Source organism: Lissotriton vulgaris, chromosome 1_1 (genome assembly GCF_964263255.1).
Source record: "Lissotriton vulgaris chromosome 1_1, aLisVul1.2, whole genome shotgun sequence".
In the NCBI taxonomy this organism is placed as follows: domain Eukaryota; kingdom Metazoa; phylum Chordata; class Amphibia; order Caudata; family Salamandridae; genus Lissotriton; species Lissotriton vulgaris.
The window spans coordinates 197,596,200-197,617,933 of NC_141685.1; the positions used below are offsets into that span (position 1 = coordinate 197,596,200).

The 21,734-nt window shown below is 44.4% G+C and overlaps 1 protein-coding gene across 2 annotated transcripts; it reads right to left on the reverse strand.

Moving 5' to 3' along the window:
* Window positions 1-15,720: 15,720 nt before the first annotated feature.
* LOC147738168 (uncharacterized) lies at window positions 15,721-20,753 on the reverse strand. Of its 2 annotated transcripts, XM_086952168.1 has the most exons (4): window positions 20,597-20,753; window positions 17,664-17,736; window positions 17,351-17,555; window positions 15,721-16,014 (listed from the first exon to the last, which is right to left on the reverse strand). In XM_086952168.1, the coding sequence occupies exons 1-4, from the start codon at window positions 20,690-20,692 to the stop codon at window positions 15,879-15,881; spliced, it is 510 nt and encodes a 169-aa protein (XP_086808294.1). In that variant the 5' UTR covers window positions 20,693-20,753; the 3' UTR covers window positions 15,721-15,878. The 2 variants fall into 2 exon arrangements, with proteins under 2 accessions (XP_086808294.1, XP_086808295.1); XM_086952169.1 differs by lacking the exon at window positions 17,664-17,736 and having other exon boundaries at window positions 17,351-17,554; window positions 20,597-20,737.
* Window positions 20,754-21,734: the final 981 nt, after the last annotated feature.

Below are 21,734 nucleotides of genomic sequence, written 5' to 3' on the forward strand. Positions count from 1 at the left end.
TATGGTTTATACCATGGTATTTTTTTTATAAATGTATTTGCTTTAAATCAAGGTACATAACTGAAACCAGAATGCAAGGGGTTAAATGTGTGCAGTAAGAAAATCTCCCTTTGAAGAGGCCTCCCACTCTTAGAAGACATGTAGGGTCATTGTAACATGCAGTCTGTGAGGCGGTAAACAGTGTTTTTTCTCATGTACATTTCGCAGTGCTGTAATAATACTAGTCAAATGGAATGTGACATCCACAGTTTTGTAATGGGGGTGTCTATATTGGTATACTTGATGGGAATAATTGTTATTGGGCCACAGACACTCCTATTGTACCGTGCGTCGAGGTGCACGCCAGGATGTAAAATTCGTGCCAGAAATGCCCTGTTTTGAAAATTAAGGATAGTAACACCCTTGAAGTATTTCCTGAGAAATAAACCAATGTACGTTGACAAGCAAACGCTGCTGCGGAAGAGTAACATGTGAAGAAACGCGGGGTTTAAGGGCAGAAGCCCTCCCCCTCCAGCAGCGCTGATGCGGACAATGGTGGGAAGGAAGTGGCGGCAATTACTTGTGTTTGTTTCAGACACGGAGCACCTTGGGAGTAAAATCAGAGAATGGCGGCGGTGGAAAGAGGTTGATTGGGGTTTCCCCGGCTGTCTTGAAAAGTGAGCGCGCCGTTTGATTGGAGGATGGCGTGTCATCCTGGGCCTGGCGTGAAAGCTGCTGCACGCGCACGCAGGCCCCCTGGGGGGCTTGGCACTGTTTTCCTGTGCAGTGAGTTCTCTTAAGGAGAGAAGCAATTGGGCGGGGGAGGGGCAGGTGGTAGAGGGGCATTAATAACTGGTAGCCCTATATGCTACCCATTCCCTTGTTTATTTTAATGTATTTATTTCCGGTTATGTATAGCGCGGATCGTGTGAAGTCCACGTTAAAGCGCTTTACAGTGGAGTAGAGGATAAAATAAGATTGTGGAGAAGAGGCCGCATTAAAATATACATTCGATAAAAAAGCGAACTTGTAACACTGCCCTTGAATATTACTGTGCTGATAATAACAGTTGTGAAATGAAAAACGTGTAGACATATTTACGTGTTCAAAAATGATACCAGGGTCTGAAATAGATAACGGCATATATTAAGGATGGGACGGTAACCATAAGGACGACTAGCGGGCCAAAGCATGTCCAGTAAGTGATGGATGGGTTAATGCGGGTGTCTTCGTTTTGGGATAGCAGTTCTTTCGTTTTTATTGACATATATATATCCCAGCGTGATGGTGCGCATTTAGGATGAAAGGTTGAGTGTGAACCGCTAGTAATGAAGTGGCGGCAATTACTTGTGTTTGTTTCAGACACGGAGCACCTTGGGAGTAAAATCAGAGAATGGCGGCGGTGGAAAGAGGTTGATTGGGGTTTCCCCGGCTGTCTTGAAAAGTGAGCGCGCCGTTTGATTGGAGGAAGGCGTCCTGCCCATTAAAAGCACGGTGACAAAGGGAAAATCCGCTTAGCATCCATCGAGTCATCGCCCCATGCCTTAAACATGATTCTGAAATTATGTAATGTAATGTAATATAGTGCTCATGTAAAGCACTTCAATGCCTTTGTGCCGAGCTCGAGCAATATACAACTGTAAATGAAGGTCAGCAGTGCACCGCCCAAAATCGGAAGTCGAGAACTGTTCCGACATGTGTTTTTCTGGCTCACCCGAGCATGCTTCAGTACTTCCTGGAGAGCGGGCGGGCAGAGAGAGTGAGGGGGCGGAGCGGGGGTGTGGGAGGAGTGCGGCTGGCTGCCTGATAGAGTGGAGAGCGGGCGGGCAGAGAGAGTGAGGGGGCGGAGCGGGGGTGTGGGAGGAGTGCGGGAACAGACGGGAGGGGAGGAGAGTAGGAGGAGGAGTAGGGGAGGCACGGCCTAGCGGCCGTGCAATCAAGAAGTGAGGGGGCGGGAGAGTAGGCAAGGCAGGCGGCTGGGGCCTTGTGCACGCGCTTTTAAGCTCAATGCGCATGCGCATTGAGCTTAAAAGTCACGGGCACTGCAAGGAATCGCCACGATTCCTTGCAGTATGGATAAAGAGTGGATAAGCCCCCATAGTCACGCTTGCTCGATGCGCATGCGCATCGACAGGCGAGACCTAAAAAATTACATGAAAGTCGCTAAATTGCCAGTGCAGAGTTTGCTCTTCTATTTGTGACCTGGTAAATCTGGTTTTAAATTCTCACCTGTGAAGTGGATAAGAACCAGACACTAATGTTATTCTAAGATACAAAACTATGAATTCCCAAGTTTGCCTGATATTTATTAGAAATAAAAGTGTCTCTCCTACCTGCCATGGCTTGAAGTCCTTCCTCAGACTCTCGCCCCTTGAGGAGCGGTCAGATCGGGTTTGGGATGAGATCATGTTGTGTAAAGCATGAGCCGCTGCGTAGACTGCTGTGTGGACACTGTATGTGGAGTAGAAGTTGTTAACATCATAAACTGTTGAAGGAAGCTGTTCCAGTGATTGAGCCTCTTTGCAGTAAGGATAATCGGATCCATGGGGGAATTCAGCAGCCAAGTGTGTATCTAGACAGGTGTTTTTAAATGCCCAACGAAAAATTCTTTTTTTATCCAATGTGCTATTTAAAGACTCTACATTGTACAAGAAATCTTTGAGTCCTGAAACTTCTCCCTTTGGAATGGATAATGCCAGGGTGCCATTGAAAATACCCGGGTCTTGAAAATAAACAGCTTCTTTAAAAAATGCAGAAGTGGCTGTGCTTATCCAAACCAGGGTACGCCATTTATACATGTTCCAGTATGTAAATCTAAATATGAGCTGTGCCAGGTGATCTTTTGAGCAATGTACTATCAGTACAGTGGCAGAGGATTCATGGATCACATGAATCAGTTTCTTAACATATTGCCCATCCTTCTGCAGGGAATCCTTATTGATTCTTTCTAAAAATGCCACACAGCCCCCAAGCAGGCTGATCTCTCTCTCCAGCTGCTCGCCAGCCCTTCTGCCGCTGTCATCATCTGTCGTCAGGACCCCCACCCAGGTCCAGCCAAAGTGCTTGAGCAGAAGGGCGATGCCGCGGGGCTCAGAGATCTCACTTGGGACAGTACGGTAAAAGGAAGGGTAAAGAAGCCTGTCACTGAAGACTGGATCCATGGCACCATAGCTTATCTGAGAAAGAAACATATGTGAAACTTTACACACTTTACAACACTCCACTGAAGCACTGACACAAGACATTTAAGGTCTCCACTAAACACTTCAAGTGCCTCCTCAAGCTCAGACTTCCTGCTCATGCAGTGAAGGCCATTCAAGAGAATTATCATGCTCCTAGTATAGTATTATGTAACATCAACACCGAGCTGCTGGGGCACCAGATGTGATATCACCAGTAAGTAGGCAGACTTGAGTCACTGTCACATTCTGCTTTTCCTTAAGCTGCCCACTTATGAATTTCATCTTTACTATTTCTCGCCAGCTCCTTTGTACTGGATTCCTCTGCATGTTGAGTTAATTGTATGACTTGATGACAACAACTGGACATCTCTTCTATGGATCTGCAGCGAAGGCAACCACTGATCAAGACAGTATTATGCAACCTTTCATTCTTCTTGGACTACTAAAATAAGTATGAATATTATATATTTGAGGGGACTTAATGGCAGGCCAGTCCTTCTGGAAGGCTTAGCTGCCTCATCTCCATGCAACAACAGGCACATTGAACCTGTCTTGTCTTTTTAGGTAATATTATATTCAATTCGAGGATTAAGATATACTTAATATAGGAATATTAAGCATTCACAGTGCTGATGGCTAAAATGTCAGGTAAGAAGGAAAGTGCCAGAAAAGACATATGGAAATTAGACAACTGTGAAAAAGGCTGGTCACACAGATCTATACACTTTATTTGAAGTTCTTCTGCAGTTAAGAAATAAAAACCAAATTCAACCCTAGAGTCAACCATAAACATTGCAATGAGCACTCTAAGTCTGCAATGGAAGCCTCAATTTCCTGAAAACACACGATGCCTGCCTCCCATGCCCAACCTTTCATTCCACATTCAGATGTGAAGACTGAAGGACTCCACTGCATATCAGTGTTAAAACATGCAACAGACGTCACTCGGATGATCATCTCACACAAGATAGACATTCCTTTTCTTCTGGAAACCTGGCTCATTCTCTCCTCTGCCTCTTGATGGACATTTTACCACTGAAGGAAGATGGGATATTATGTGGTGATGCTGGTTAGGCTTCACCATGAAATACTATCTCAAATCCCTAAAGATGGTCCTTGGTATCACACTAATAAAATCTTAGCTCAGTGCTAGCAGTGTGGCAATGAGCAGTCAGGCTTTACTCGAGGAACATGTGTTAAGCATTTCAGAGTAGTAACATGGATGATAAGTAATTGAGACAACTCAACAGAAATCCAACACCAATTTATAAAAATGTAGATGATTTTTATATTAATGTAGACACCAAAATGAACGTGATCAGAAACATATAACCGGAGGTATGGATTTTAGAAGGAAACATAAATCAAGTCAATTCAATACTGCAGTACCTTTGAACTGTGGTCAAAAGAGAAAAGTGGTAATGACAAGGTGATGCGGTTCCCAGGACCAAGCCACTACGCTCAGTTCAATTTTATCGGGCTTTTGGAGCCCGGGTGCAGAGCTGAATGGGAGCCACAGGAGAGCTGCTTTTACAGCTTAAATGGTGCTGTGGAGAACAAGATGCAAAAACACAACAGGGCTTCTGCTCTAAGTGAAGCGTCAAGTGCAGGGGTCGGTTGCCGGACTGGCGATTAAGAGGCCTTGGCTGCGGTAAGTACAGTAGATGGAAAATGTGATGTCCGGCGGTCCCGGGGAACACAGTAGCCACTTGTAACTTCAAGGAAGGCTGGACTAAAGTTCCCACAATGTACTAGACCATCTGGATTTGGGGGATCACACTGAGGGCCCAATGGTCAGCAATTATTCGTATCTGGAGCCTGCAGTTTGCCTGAGATTAGTGCCACTAGTTCAGGGGAGTCTGAAGTTCATTTTGGATCTCACTGGGTCCCTCTGTCTGGGAGAACTAACCTTTAGCGTAGGACAAGCCTTGATCATGCAGTTACAGGAGTGTTGTCTTCCTCTTTTGGTTTGGGCAAATCCTGCTGTTGCCATCTCTCGGTCTCTTCTTTGTCCTCTTTTATGCAAGTCAATTCAGAACTGAGGTTCTTGTGTCAGGAGTTGCCGTTAAATCCTAGATTTAGGGGTGTTGGGTGTTTCGGTGGAAGTGGCCAATGGGCTGCTAGCCCCAGCATCTATTCCGTCCCTGAAGTGACCACGTCCCGGGGTGTAGGTCACTTTTTCTACCTAGAACCCTCTATTCTATCACTTTTTAAAAGTGGCAGCAGTCTTCGTCAGCATTACAACCCCGGTAACCCCCCTACAGGGGTCGATACTCTTCAAGGGGTGTTTGCCTCCTGAATCCTAATTTTCCCATCTGGCCTGGTGCAAGTGTACCTGGGGAAGGAGTATGGCTTCTCCATCTTTTGGGAGGCAGCCTTGATGCATATCAGAGGCAGTAAAAGCTTTGCAGCTCACCACCTTGTTGTGTCACTTCATTGGCCAGACTGTCAGGGAGGGCGGTGTGAGCTCCTTCTTGTCCAGGACATTGTTTCTTACTCCTGGGAGAGGTCACACCTTCTGGCAGGGAGCTAGAATCCTGTCTTGGCTGCATTAAGCGTGGCTAGCAGGCAGAGCACAGGAAAGCTGGGGCTACCAAGGGGCAACCTCTAAGGTAGCCACCTGGGTGCATGCCGCATTGCCCCTGGTATGAGTTTTGTCTCAGGGGTGAGAAGGCACATTGTTTGATACCAAACATGACATATTTAGGCATTACCGTAATAGAGATGCCAACTTCGAGTTTGCCTGGGTGTCTGCCCATGTTAGTCTATCCCTTATAGTGTCCTTTAATGGTAAAGGCCACTTTAGGGTCATATAAGTTTGGCCTTATATGTCCTCACCCTTAATATAATGCGCCCTGCCCCCTCAGCTCAGGAGGCCTTCCTTATGGGTGACTGACATGTATTAAAGACAGTGCTTTGACCTTGCCACACATGGTGAGGCCAAATTTGAGTTTGACCAGTTTGCACAGCTCCTGCTGTCCTTAATGGCAGACCTGCCGTCAGTAGTTTACTTGGGTCACTCAGGATGGCACAAACAAAGCTCCAGGTCCTGATGACTCCCTTAACACCCAGGCCCTAACCACCACTGGTACCATATCATAGGAACTTATAAGAGGGTTAAAGTCTTTGCCAATTGGGAATACCAATTCACACACAGTAGTTTTAGGGAGAGAGCACTGGCACTAGAGTCTGGGCAGCAGGCTCCAGTGCACTTTCAAAGTCATAACCAAGAGTACTGGAACAACAAGCGGGGGGAGGGGTGACCATACAAAATGGGCACTTTCCTACAACCACCCAACTTTTCCATTAAACAACTTCATGGGCAGGATCATCTTGGAGGTGAGGTTGCAGGTATTAACCAAAGCTCTCTCACCTCCTTTGATGTAGATAACATTCACACTCGTAACTACATGGGAATTGAAACCTTCTCAGCATGGAAGTTAGTCACTAAAATTCACCTCGTCTACCACCCACTTGGAGAGAATCAGCGCTTCATGAAACAGTTGATGGAGATCATCACTATTCAATCCCTCTGACACCCAAAACCCATCTCCATGAGTCACCCTTCTGCCACCCCTAATCCAACTCCAAGACGAGCATAACTCTCATAAGAAACTCTTGTGAAATACTAAAGCCTCAAATGTTTCTGATCTCATCTCTAAAATTCCAGAGACCCACTAGGGAAACTCTTAGAAATTATCAAGCATCAAACCGGCCCAAGCAGTGGCAAGAGCATAGACAGCTCCCCTTAATCGTTTTCAAACATTTTTAAAGAGAAGAGAAAGAAGATAGAAAACTCTGTGGCAAGAACAAATACAAACCTAACCTCAGGAAAGAGCACACCCTTTGCCTCAAAGGATTACACGGGTACAAAGGCAGCCCTTTCTTCCCCCCCACTCCAAAAGCAATACAATAAGCACATTTGAAACTATCAACAAAAATTATATCCATGACTTCATAACATTAGTAAAACAGGCATCAAATTTCTATGATTTTATCTTTTCCTCCATCACCAAAGAACTCACTCACCTCTTCTCTCCCTAGGGACAAAGATTGTTAATACGTCTTTGACCAGAGACCCTCCAATTTTTGCAATTATGGAGCAGTTGTAAAACCATCAACAAAAATGATATCCAGAGGTCACAGCATCACTAAAAACCACATCCAGTGCTTTAAATAGAATAAAATAAGTGCAGGTACTCATTAAAATGAGCTAGAGGTGTAATAAGGGGGCGGGGCTAAGGGCAAGACATGATAAAACTTAACAACTTCTATAGTATTTGCAGCACATACAAAAACACATGAGAAATGTGTTTATATAAACAAAGCAGTTTAATTCATTACACAAAAAGAAAAAGAAATGAGATAATATATTAACATTTCCTTTTTTTGCAATAGTTGCACCTTCTTATTGTCATACTGTTAATTGCTGTTTGGGACAATTCTAAATATTTTTCAGCACGCGAGTCTCTCACGAGGAAAATCGCACCCTCCCGGCACTCCTCTGTTGCTTTTTTAATACTAATTCTTTCAATCACAGTTTTGGCCAATTTGTATTTAATTCTATTACAAATTTCATTTAAATCATCTTGTGGTTATGCAGCACTAATGTGTTGACTTCACTTTGTACTTAGCATACATCTTTACATTACTTTAGCACAAACCCTGATTCCAAAATAAAGAAGATCCCTCTTTGTAATAATCCAAGCGCTTGATACCAACATGTGTATAAACTCATTATAAAAAACAAAGTACAACAATGCACTGCTCCAGTAACACCGAGTTACCATTAAACAATGGGGCTTTAATGTCACAATAATGCTTTCAAGTTCCTGACCACGTGAAATGACGTTCATAATCCGTGTGGCTCAGCAGCCCCAAGGGTGACTGCAGAAAAATAGCGGGTGTCTGGCACAAGAATGTGCCCGTGAGAAAGAAAGCGTGCCTGCTTAATCGTGATACTATACTTAATGTGGCCGTGACATAGATCAGAATCCAAGTGAGTGAGAACCCGGTGCAACCTGGAATTTAATAAAGTGATCTCCGCTTCATCTAAAATAGAAGACATCGCAATGCCGGGATGTGGTGTCAAATACATGGAATAAAAGAACGTGTAACATGACGAAGAACTGAAAGGAAAAAAAAATTTGAAAATGTAAATGTGAGTCACTGTCTCCAATGTACAATAACTGTGAATGGAAACCATGTCAGTAAGACGCGTACTATGGGTCGAATTCAGGCAAGTAAAACCCACTGGCACCCTAAACATAAGGACAGGAACAACTTCATACATTAAGCTTGTTTATACTTGAAGGAGCGCGATCACAATCTTTGTTTTTGCAATGTGATTGACAGCACAGGGCCTGAACGGACCCTGCTTCATCAAGCACATCACAGCGTGATGGCGAGCACCCGGACAATATTCAAAGAAGCCCTCCTGAGTGGCTCAGCAGGGCTCAGATCGGCGAGACAGAAGCGGCACCTTGGCCGCCAGAGACACGTTCCACTCCTGCTCCCCGGCACAGCCAGTGAGCCTACCTTTTCATGAGTACCGGTACTCTCAAGGGCAAAAGAGAAGTGCCGGTACTCAGAGTGATAATTCTAAGAAGTGACGGTACTCAGTACCGGTGAGTACCGGCCCATTTAAAGCACTGCCCACATCACATTTCTCTGACCCTACCCCTTCCTCCCTCACTAAAGATCCCAGTCACCACTTCTCCCCCTATGGACCAAGATCAGTAATGCATCTCTGATGCAAGGAACAGTCCCAGGCTTCCTGAAAAATGGACAAGTGATGTTCCTCCTGAAGAAACCAGGCGCTGACCCAGCAGATCTAAACACTTTTGCCCAGTGATGAACTTCCCTTTCCTAGCGGTAGTCCTGGATAAATGCACACTGACTCAAACTCTGTAAAAATATTTTAGAATTCAACCTGCTTGACAACGTCCAATCCTGCTACAGACTATGCCAGAGTACAGAAATAACCATCATATACATATGGACGATGCTCTCAAAATTCTAGACCAAAACAACTCATTCATTCTCATTCTTGTCAACATATCCCCGGTTTTAAACACAATCAAACACATCACGCTCTTGAATACACTGAAAGACAGAATGGGGATCGCAAGAAATGTGCTCAACTAGTACTCTTCCTATGTAAAGAGCTGTGCTCAACTTACTAAACCCGAGGCCGCAAGCTCAAACACATCATGTTAGGTTAGGTCTAACCCAAGGTTCCACCCTCTGCCCAATGGTTTTCAACCGATGCATCGAAACAGTAACTGAAACGCTCCACTACATGAAGCTAGCGTACCACATGAACGCAAATGATACTTAGCTGTACTTAAAAATAACTTTCCCAGTTGACATCATCCACCCAAATAAGGGTCTAGCAGAGGCCTAAACTTTGCTAATCCCTAAACACCTCAAACGGAACTCCCCGAAGTTAGAATTCCACCTCATCTCTCCCCCCATTCCTCCCCACCAAAAAAAAACGGATAAGCCACCTGAATTTTCCTAACACCAAACCTATAATTATCAACTTCACTAAAACACATCCATGTGCAGTACCCTCGTCCAACCCAGTACCCTAAAGAAGATCAAACTGATCATCTCTCCAACTGATTTCAAGCCATTGTACTATCTAGACTGGACTATGATACAACCATCCTCACTGGAACACCAAAATCTCACCTAGCCCCTCTCAAGAAAACCCTTAATGCAGCAGCAGGATTGTTAACTGGCACATGACAGTTCAATCATATCCCTCTCTCGTATCACTCCAATGGCTCCCCATAGAAGCCAGAAGCATACTCAAAGTATTGAGAGAGAAAGATTCAGAAAGTGGTACAGCTTGGCACCACAAAAATACCTACCAAACAGCCTCACCGTATATTTGGAATGGACCCGCCAATGTCAAGAAAAGCCGGACCCATGGCTGTTATTTCTCAGGAGCAGCTCCTAGAATCTGGAATTCCTTTCCTCCTGACATTCATACCAAACCAGTGTCTGTCACCTTCAAGAAGGAGTTGAAAATATTCCTGTTGTGCAGATTCTTCCCTCTGTGAACCCTCTTAGCTTGGAGATCACATGCCAGTCGGCCAGACACCCAAACTCCTGAAGACTCTGTCATTTACAGAGATAAACAACCTACGGAATATTCCTCGCGACTCCACACCAACTGATGGGTTGTTGCTGATCCTAAGCCCCAAAAGAGACTATCGGTTTATGCACTGACAACCTAGTCGTAGGTACACTATCAGTGATTATGAGCATATGAAATGTCAATTTTACTAGAGGTAAACACACTCTTAGTATATTGATTGCCCTTTTCAGCACTCTTGATACTCCCGGGTCATGTGCATTCTTTATAAAACTCTAAATAAATACCTTTTGTGTCACCTTTCACTACTTAGTCACCAGCCCAAAGTAGGTTTGCCCTTATTATCTGTCAATTGGTGCCAAGCACACTTGCCCGTGTATGCTTATTTCCATTAGATGCACACCAAATATAACAAATACACTCACTTATTTTCTTTAAAACAGACATTTCTGGTCTGTTATTGTTTCTTTCATGTTGTCAAAATGTTCTTACTGAGTTTTCTACATATCGAATAATAACAGAATAAGCAACAGTCTTCCATTCAATGCCCCTAGGTAAATTCACATTTTTGGGAATCCCCTCTGAATATGTCCACCATCCTTTCCATGGTTAGGGCCTACCATAAAGGGGTGTGCCTTTATGTTAGCCACATTATTGCTGTGTCAACGTTTGTTTGGCATTTCAGGGTGTCATCTCTCTGTCCCAACAATGCAAAGCCTGGGGTAGTGGGGGGTGGGTATCCCAGGATTTCTTTTAAGTTGTGCTAGAATTTCTGACCAGAAGAGACAAATTGTTTGGCAGTCCCACCAAATGTGGCAACAGTCTCCTGAGAGCCCACATCCACTCCAGCATAAGTCAGAGGGGTTGGGAAAGATCTTTTTCAGTTTAGTAGGATAGAGGTACCAGTCACAGAGTAAATTATAGTGTGCTTTACATGTACCCATGGAGTGATTACATTTCAGAATGTCTCTCCAGACTTTCCTCCATTGTGCCTCAGGAATTTCCACTCCAAGAATATCCTTCCAGAAAGTCAATTGTCGTGGCCTCAAAGAGTCAAGTGTGATGAGTAGTAAGGAGTATAGGAAAAGATGGTTCCACTGGAGAATCCAGCCCTTTTAGCAAAGTGTTCAATAGGGGTAAGGTCTCTGGTGGAGGCTAGTCTAACATCTGGCTAAAGGGCCCATTGTTTCAGTTGTGTATAACTGTAGTATTCAGTCTCCGACAGATTAACATTCTGTTGGCAGTGTTCAAACGTTAGAGTATCCCAATTATGAAAGAGATCAGAGAGCGTAAGGCAGTCCCCCTCAATCCTCGCATTCGAAGGGGCCAGAATGAGTGGCTGGGGGAAATGCCAGATTGGAGTGAATTGTTGTATAGGGGGATGGGAAGATGGTTCATTCCGCAGTCTTATTCAACTCATCCCATTTTTTAAAAGTTGTTCTTGTATGGGTGCTCAAATATGTATTAGGAGGAGAGTCTGCTCTAGGCCTGCAAAGGACATCCCATATGACTGTACCCACAATTGCTCTGTCCATCTGTAGACATTGTATGCCTGATTGGCAAAGTGACCATTCGGAAATAACCTTCAGCTGTGCAGCTTTATAATAAAGTTGGAAATCAGAGAGTGCTAATCCACCAGCATCTTTTGGAAGTTGGAGCAGTTTATATGGAAAACATGCTCTGAGATTTTGCCAAGTAAAATGTGTGATTAGTGTACGCAAAGTTGATAGGAAGTTTCTGTCTAGCTCAATGGGAAAACTCTGGAAAAGATAAAGTACCCTAGGTAACACCGTTATCTTTATGGCATGTATGCGTCCAAGCTTGATATATATACACAGGTGCCCATCGTTTGATGTCTGCTTCCAGTTGGTGTAGAAGTGAGGGGTAATTGGCATGGAATAAATCTAACAACCTGGGGATGATTTGAATACCAAGATATTCAATGTCTTCTTCAGCCCATTGGAAGAGGGTAGAGGCCACTAGATTTGCCATGTCTGTACTGGACAATGGTAAATGAAGTAGAAAGGATTTACCTGGATTTACATGGTAGCCTGTCACTTGTTTGAATCAGAGCAATTCACCTTGAAGTGAGGGTTGGGGGGAGGTGAGGGTTAAAAGCATGTCATCGGTGAATAAGGAGATGTTATGTTCTACAGAGCTCGATGTTAGACCATGAACGGTCGGTGTCGAGCTTATGGTGGCTGCCAAGGGTTCTATGTTTAGTGCAAATAATAAGAGAGAGAGAGAGGGCACCCCTGTCTTGTTCCTCTACCCAACAGGAAGTTCCCCTCCCCAACAGGAAAAGTTCAGAGCTCCCCTCGCTGATCAGACCTCTAGACCGCGGTTTGGCATAGTTGGCTAAAATCATTGCGATGAATGGGTCACAAAAACCAAAACGCTTCAGAGTGGAAAACAAAAAAGGCCAATCCACTCAATCAAATGCCTTCTCAGCATCAAGCCCTAGTAGAACCATGTCTGTTTATTGGTGTTTTTTTCGATTAGGTGCAGTCCCCGCCGTACATTGTAGTGTGTAGTGCTTAATTTGTAAAATAATAAGTGCCAGGGTCCAGACCAGTAGGCCATTCCAGCTTGCACCACCCATTACCCCGTTCATCGGCGCCAATGGCGTCAGTAAAACAACTAACAGCCATCTCTGTCCCCTGCAAGTGCGACAGTTAGAATTTTTCCAGGTTCCCAAAGCTAGAGGAATGGTTCGTGAGGCAGGTATTAGTCATTTTTTATGTATATTGTATTAATAAACAACCATTGTTCAGCTTATCTCTAAATAGGCTGAGCAGCACCACCATGTGGCAGACTGTCATAAGTGTGGTGTTGACAATTAAGTGCCGGTGTGGAGCACTGGACACCAATTAAGCACCGTGCTGAGCACCGGAATACGAGCTCAAATTAAGCACTGAGCGTCTTTCTGCCCTAATGAAGCCGGACTGATCTAGGTAGATCAAGTCAGGCAGTATACCTTCTAATGTAGGGGCCAAGATCCTTGCATAAAGTTTGGCATCAAGATTGAGTAGTGCGATAGGCCTGTAAGAACCACATGATTGCAGGTTTTTACCTAGTTTTGGGATGACTGACACCAGCGCTTCGCTCATAGAGGTGATGACTGTCCCCACCTCAGCTTTATAGTTAAAAAGACAAGTCAGGTGTGGCACTAAGTCAGAACTAAATGTTTTGTAAAATTGTGATTTTTGATACCATTTGGTCCCTGTGATTTATGAAGTTTCATGGATGTAATAACGTTTTGGCCATCTTTGCTGCTAGGCCCACCTAGTATCTCATTCTAGGCTGGTTTCACCCGTGGCAGTTCCATGCCCTGTAGGTAGTCGAGTTGAGCCTGAGTTTCGACCTGTTCTGCCATATAGGATTTTTTGTAAAAGTAGCAGAAGATGCGGGGGCCTTTTTTGAGGTCAGAGCTCTCTAATTCGCCGAAGTCCCAAGGGATGCCACTGATGTATACCTTTTCTACCTTGACCCGAAGCTGCTGTGTGAAATGTGAACCCACTGTATTGCTTTGCTCGTAGGATGTGTGTTTGAGGTTTAAGAGAGCGAGTTCTGCTCTATTGATATAAATGTCCCTGAGTTTACACCGTAGTGTGGTGACCTTCTGCTGTAGGGCTAATGTTGGGGTGGCTTTGTGGGCCTGTTCTCGCTGTTGCAATTCTTGCTCAAGTGCCAGTCGCTATTTTAGCTCTTCGCTTATTAAGTGCAGAAGTTAGGGCAATACATTTTCCATTTATAACTGCTTTGAGAGTTCCCCAGTTGTTTGAGGGAGAAGCATCACAGGGGTTTTTTAACTGGATAAATTCTCAAAAGGCCTTGCGTATATCATCCCTAGATGAGAGATCTCTTGTAAAGGAGTGAGGGAAAAAACATCAGAATTATCGTTTAAGAGATTTGCTAAATGGAAAAAAAGAGACTCTTCCGGATGGTGGTGTTGATGCATTTCGGCCCTTTAAGATTCAGTGCCTTTTCAGGACAGTGGAAGAAAGAACAACCTAAAAAGAATAATGCATATTTCAACATATAATAAGGTGCACAATACATTTAAAGGTGCACCCCGAAAGGGAAACGGTCCTGTTGATAAAAGTTATCGATAAAGAGCATGTGGAGCTATTCAAACCATATGTATAAAGAATTACTCGTTGTCCGCCCATGTGGTGCACCATACGTGTCATTGTGCCATGCATACCATAGTGTTAGCGGCATGTTGCCAATGTCTAAGTAAGGAATTACGCCTATCTCTTGCATCATGCTCGAGGGTAGCTCGTGCCTGCCGCGCAGCATAAAAGTGAAGACGTGGTTGCCCTAGTCAAAAAGGAAGATCATCCTGGAGTGATTCTGAAGTCATTGGATGGCTTCAGCCAGCCATTCCTGGGGACGTCATCCCAGGCCATCCTGAAGTCTGCCCACAGGGCTGATTATTTAAATGGGATGACTCTTACTGTAATCACAAAAACTACGCTAGGATGGTGTTCTGATGACTATTACTGTAATCACAAAAACTACGCTAGGATGGTGTTCTGATGACTCTTACTGTAATCACAAAAACTACGCTAGGATGGTGTTCTGATGACTTCCACTGACAGGGAGTGATTACCTTTTACAACTCCACGAATACTAACTGACAACATCAGGATGAGTGAGAATGACTCCTGGATGGGCTCTAGACAATTTAAGGATAACTGATGATTATCCCTGGATGATTCTATAACCGCTTCAGGATGGAAGTCAATTACTCTGGTACTTAGGTTTTGTAATGGAAGGGTACCCTTCCATAACCCAAAAAATACTATGTGTACACAAAAGTGAAACTTTTCCCATTTCGGATGTGTTGAAAAAAACTGAAAACGCTCCTATTTCCTAAATAAACTCCATGTCTATCATGTCCCCTCCCTCTTCCCTGCCCTCTCCTCTGGATAAATCAAACATTATAGCGCGGGGATGCCTTCGGGTCACCAGGCGCTCTACAAATCGTTAAATAAATAAATAAATAAATATTGTACCAAATACCAATTTGCTCTTGTTTGCAAATCCCGAAAATTTTGAATCAGGTCTGCATTATAAACTCAAGCAAACCAGACACAAAACGTCTCTAAATCCTGTCCTAATACTCAGATTATTTGTCCTGCATTGGAAAGATTACTTTTTAAACTCTAAAGTGAGAGGTAGACACTTGTATAAAATACAAGTTGCTATTTTTGGCTATGTTTGTGCTGCAGAAATACCATAAGCACCTTTATATAAAAGAAGTGGCCTGCAGCAATGTTATACCTTTGCATTCAGATCAGCTTAACATGTGCCACTACTCCCATACTCCTGACTCACTGGGATTTGCCTTCTTTAGAGGTACAGAGCATTATCGGACGCTGTTTGACATGGTGACCATTTGCAAAACACTAACCAAAATAGTGGTAAAGGAAAAACATTATCAAAAGGGAGGTTTCAATGTAATTTTATTTATCTAAAGCACATATTTGGCCCCACAGGGGCCAGGATACCAAACAAGAGAAAACATCCAGAAAAAAAATAAGATCCGGGGAAGAAAGGCCAGACTAATGCAACAATAACAAATAGCTCAACGAAAACCAGCAACTTCATGGCTTGATTCTAGATGCAGAGATTTTCTTAATCCTCTTCTGGGATTGCAAATTTTTATAGCCAGCTTCCTTCTCATACTTCTGTTGTCCAGTGATGACCAGCCGTTGGCACTGCACACAGACTTCATAAACTCTGGGAAAACAAAATAACATACATCAGTATCATGTTCCCACCATTATTTATGGTTTTTAATACGGCTGGGCTGCCTATCAAAAGTTCCAATTCCATTATTTCATACAGTCTGCCAGATGAGATATGGTTAGGGTTACATGGTTCCTAAGTGAAACATTAAGGCCACTTGGTCAAAGTTTGGCACAGCTTAGAGCAAAGCATTGATCAAGAGGGGGCCAGAAGCTGAAGAAAAAAAAAAAGTTCCCTTATGAACTATGAGCCCCTGGTCCACAATGACAGTTCTAGCCCCAAGTAGCAGTGTGTCTTCTCTGGCTCTTTCACCCTTTTGAAATGCTGGGGTACTTGATAAAGACTGTACAAATGTAGATGCATTAAAACAAGCATGGGCCATAGTCCTGTTCACTAGACGCGGGCAAGCTTCCTCTGCAAACAGAAAGTAATCAGTGCCAGATTTCTTTACAAAACCATCATTGAGGCAGCCAGGGTGAGTCTGAACTGTACTTGCAATTATCATATTTGGAAAACAGTTGTCTAAGAAACTAGCATAGTGACCAGAAATCAAAAAAGGAGCTTACTACCAAGTGTTAGGACCAGGACCAACTGATCTAATTATTAGGGAGTTGATCCAGTCTAAATAAAAGCTGCGAGCACAGTATATTTTGTAAGTGCAGTTTGCTATCACTCATTCATCCAGTTTGAGAACCTCACACCTGGACCTACAGATTTACAAATGAAATCCCAACTCAAGGCTTTGCGCCAGATTTGCATGCCATTTGTAGCACAAGATCAGCACAAACTGTTAAGAAATTACAAGGCACCCCCATTGCTCTTATTGTTCTTTTGCAGACAGCTGTTAAGCAATGATGGAGTCATCGTTCAGTTATGATACAACCTCACATATGCAAACATACAACACAATGTATAATGAATTGTCACAATCCCAGCTCGACTGAATGTCAATTGCCTTACTGCAACTATTAAATCATTTCAAATTTGTTGAACAAGGATCCACGCTACATCCTCCTTTCAGCATCTAAAAGAAGTAATTCTGAAGTTTGCCATAATCAATTACAGAAAACCTGGTTCACAAAAAACAAGGCCCTAAACACACACCATTAGTGGCATTAGGTAGAACAAGGCTCAGGCACAGAGCTCCATACTCAGACTCAAGGACAGCAGGGTAGGGGCATTGTCAGTCGCACCCTCTCCATTTGCAGACAGGGAGCGGGGTGGAGTGAAGTGTGAATAAATTGGGACGTCCGGGACAAGAATGTGCTTTGCATAAGTCGCAGCTCTGCCTAGCATTTCCTGCACTCCCTGTGTGTTGTTGACTTACTTGTTCGGGTCCTGTTGTCCTGCAGTCAGGAATTTGTGGATCCTTGATTGGACACCTCTGACATGTTCCAGCCCTGACACGCGGGTCTTCCTCTCCCAGGTCGTTGATATCTTCTTCCGGGTTCCTTCGCCTCTGTGTTCCCTCGCCAGAGGTACATGCTTGTGTAGCTGTTTCTTCGCACCAGAGTTTCTTCGGCCTCTCGTCCTGTACAGAATACAATGAGAGAAGAAAGATATATTCAACCAAAGAATCCTCGTCTATCTGGTATATAGTAGGATGATGGTATACATATTTAGAAGGACATAGGTACTTATCTGATTTATCTGATCCAAGTAGAGTGGAGAAATGGTTATTCTTTTGTTTCTCCTTTTTAACACAGGCTGGCTCTAAAGAGAAAATAGATATGTTTGTTTCCTGATTTCTTAAGGAGAGCGAAGGAGAGAGAGAGAGAGCGCAGGAGAGAGAGAACGAGAGAGAGCGCGAGCGAAAGAGAGAACGAGAGAGAGAGAGGGCAAAGGAGAGAGAGGGCAAAGGAGAGAGAGGGCAAAGGAGAGAGGGGGCAAAGGAGAGAGGGGGCGAAGGAGAGAGGCAAGTGACAGAGGATGCATTAAAGACGTTGATATGATGGGTAAATTATGTGTGGTAGTGGGCAGACGGGGTCATCTTTGGGGGAATTTTTCACTTGTTATCAAATGGAAAGTCATCCAGCAAGCATAAATGAGTGACTGTGGCAAGTAAGGGTGAAAAATCAACTTGTGAGAAAAAGCCTACATCGGAAAAAGGGATAAGCAGACTTACTTGTGCCTTGGCACCGTGCTCCTCAGTGAGCAGCGCTGTAATGACACAAGGGGTCCTTTTCTCCTTCTGATGCACACGGCTTTGTTATTGGAATGTGGATTCATGGTATGGCAATGCCTTGGATCAAGGAGGGCGTGAAATTAACAGTTGAAATGACACACTAAGGTGAAGTTACATAACAAAGAAGTTTAAATGAAGGAATAATGTTTGTATATAGTGTGGAACAATAACGTAATGAAACTTGAGGTGAGACCCCTGCAGATCACATTGAGAGGCTGCCCTCCAGACTTTCTCAGGAGCTCTGAGGCCACGTTACTGTGCTGAGCGGCTCCCTGGAGTTCGGGACCCCCTGTACTCCAGAGGCCTTTGTTATGCCACTGGTGTAGAGTCTTTCGAAATGTGGAAACTGCACCTGCATATTTACAAGCCCCTTTTGCCACCGTAGCGTCACTTTTTTGATACTCCAGTGACGTTCCCATGCTCCAATTCCCATATTTACAAGATGGTGCTAAGCCACTTAATGTGGCTTAACTCCACCTTGTAATTATACCGCTTTCTGCCACAGTCCTTTGCAGCCAAGGGGCGGTCAATGGGTGTTGCTGTGGGCCTTCCACTGCAACCCCCATTGCTTTTTGACGCTGCCCAGATTTACAAAGCCGGTGCAGAGCAAAAACTAAGACCAGGTAATTCCTGGTCTTAAAATGGTGACACAACAAGAAATTATCTATTTCCCCTCATTGTTTGCTCTTTCTATGTGTGCTGCAGCCCACATAGAAACAGCAAATTGCCATTATTGATTGTTTATGTGCAGGAAAGTGTCCCTTCCTGCACATAAACAATAGCCCCTGCAGCGCAGGCACCCTTGCAACTTGGCTGCAAGGGGCCTGTACTGGCGCTAGGCAGCTTTTTTTGCGCCAGCCCTAGGAGAAACACAGGGGTGCTCCGTATTTTTGTAAATACTGCGCATCCCTGCAGTTAGAAAATGTCGGAGCGCAGCGCTGCCAAATTTGACATAGCACCACGCGCTGGCATTTTCTCCTACATAGGCCCCTGGATGTCAAATAAATGTCCAGAGCTACTGACTTTGGAGATAGGGAACCAGGATCAAGTCTTGGCTTCAGCACAACATCATGTGACTCTTGGCAATCACTTAATCTCCCTGCGCCTACAAAATATGAATGTGCCCTTATATAATGTAACTGATGCTCATGTAAAGCACTCCAATACCATCGGGTCGAGTTGGCGCTATATAAAACTGCAAAAAATAGAATAACTTCCCATCTAGTATTTTTTATTTATTTGGCACATTTGTAGAGCGCTCTGTTACCCGAAGGTGTCCTGGCGCTGGTATTAAAATCAATGCTAACGCTGAATTAAATGCTACTTTAGTGTACAAAGGATTACTGTACTTTCAAGTAACAATGCAATACTTTGGGAATCACACCAAAAACCACCAAGACAAAAATACTTTCAGGCAGCAATGAAGAGAGTAAACCGTCGGACATAACATGAATCTTTTCTCCATAAAAGAACACAGAAGGAATTGGGCCAACTATTTGCATGAAGCATATCATTGCGCACTTTGCACTTATTATCAGGAGACAGCCATTCCCTGTGTATGATGTTGCACTGGAGCAAAAGAAGGGAACAGAAACTATGAAAACGATTTAAAAAGAGGAACCTGCACGAGTAAGAACGCAGTGAATTATTGTTTAAACACAGAATGCATCTCGGATGGTGATTAATTATAAGAGACTTTTAAGCGCACAGCTGACAGAGAAAGGAGTCTTCCCTCCGCCGCGCCCCCCCCCCCCCCTGTTTGGGTTATTTTCAAAAACATCGCAGCAGCGCCAACAAAGGCTGAGCGTGATAATTAATACCAATAGAAACTCCCTGCAAAATTAACCTTCACAAAGTCTGCCTTGACACGAAACACCCACACGTCGGTGTCACCCCTTGTGACTGGTGTCACCCGGTGCGGTCCGCACCCCCCCGCAACCCCCTAGTGACGCCACTGATACAGACAAACATCAAACACACACGCAATCACGCACGCACACACATTGCAACGCATTCATTACACTAACACGAAGCACACACCTTTATCTTAGTGGGCCACCCGGTCACCGGTCAGGCGTACACCCTCAGCTTGGAAAAGTGTGCAGCCAACGCATCGGGTGCCACATCAACCAAAGAAATTGTCCTTTTTCCTTTATCTGCAGGGAGCTGCGTCTGGCCCACTTATTGAAAACTCGTGCTTTCCGAAAAATGAGGAAGCTCGTCTGGGACGGAAACTGAGCAGCTGGGACCGAGAGCGGAGGACTGCGGCTCTTTTTTAAGGAAGGCAGCTGCGCTAGAATCGGGGGGCTGACCCAGGATATGGGCGCGTGCAGATCCGTGGAGCTTGCCCCGATGGACTAACATCTACCTAGCAGCTGCAGCACTTACCGGAGTATACACGCTGGAATCGATGAACTTGTGATGCTTTGGAAGTGTAGTTGGAAAAATAAAGACTGATCCCGATCCAACGTCCATTATGGCCATTGCCCTCACGGTATTCGTTCTTGCCGCAGACCAATAACGTCACTTCCGGCGCTCCCGGATGTGCGTAGGCTTTTGCACGAGGAATCCACCGGCTTCAGGCTCAGGATATGCAAGAGTGAGAGAGAGCTGCTCTACATTGGCATTGTGTTCGAGGCAGCTGTGCTTTTTACAAATGTATTTTAGTATTGTGATGGAGTGAATTCGGCAGTCCCAAGGAGTTCTACAAATTAGCTTGTTTTCCTTTGCAAGACCATTCCTGGCCATGAGCAGGTCTGTCCGCAGTTGTCTAATAAGTCTAACAATCGGATTCCATGGAAATACTCTATGAAGGAAGTGCAGCCTGGGTGTACAGAAAGTATCATTTGCAATCACAGCAGCGCCTCCCGGCATTCTGCATTCATAAACAGTTTTGGGGTTTGTAGGGCTTTTGGATTTTAGGGCGTACAGGGTCATTTTAGGGTTGAGGGTGGGTTTGTGTTTTGGGGGGCCAGGTGTAATTTAAGGGTTTAGAGCATGTTTGGGTTTTGGGGTGCCAGGGTTAATTTTAGGGTTTAGAGTGTGTTTGGGTTTTAGGGTACAAGGGTTAATATTAGGGTTTAGGGTGTGGTTGGGTTTGGCGTGCAAGGGTTAATTTGGGGGTTCAGGGTGTGTTTGGGTTTTGGGGTGCCAGGGTTAAGTTTAGGGTTTAGAGTGTGTTTGGGTTTTAGGGTACAAGGGTTAATATTAGGGTTTTGGGTGTGTTTGGGTTTGGTGTGCAAAGGTTAATTTGGGGGTTCAGGGTGTGTTTGGGTTTTGGGGTGCAAGGGTTAATTTGGGGGTTCAGGGTGTGGTTGGGTTTTGGGGTGCCATGGTTAATTTTAGGGTTTAGGGGGTTTGGGGGTTTTGGGGTGCCATGGTTAATTTTAGGATGTTTGAGTTTTAGGGTACAAGGGTTAATATTAGGGTTTAGGGTGTGTTTGGGGTTGGCGTGCAAGGGTTAATTTGGCGGTTCAGGGTGTATTTGGGTTTTGGGGTGCAAGGGTTAATTTGGGAGTTCAGGGTG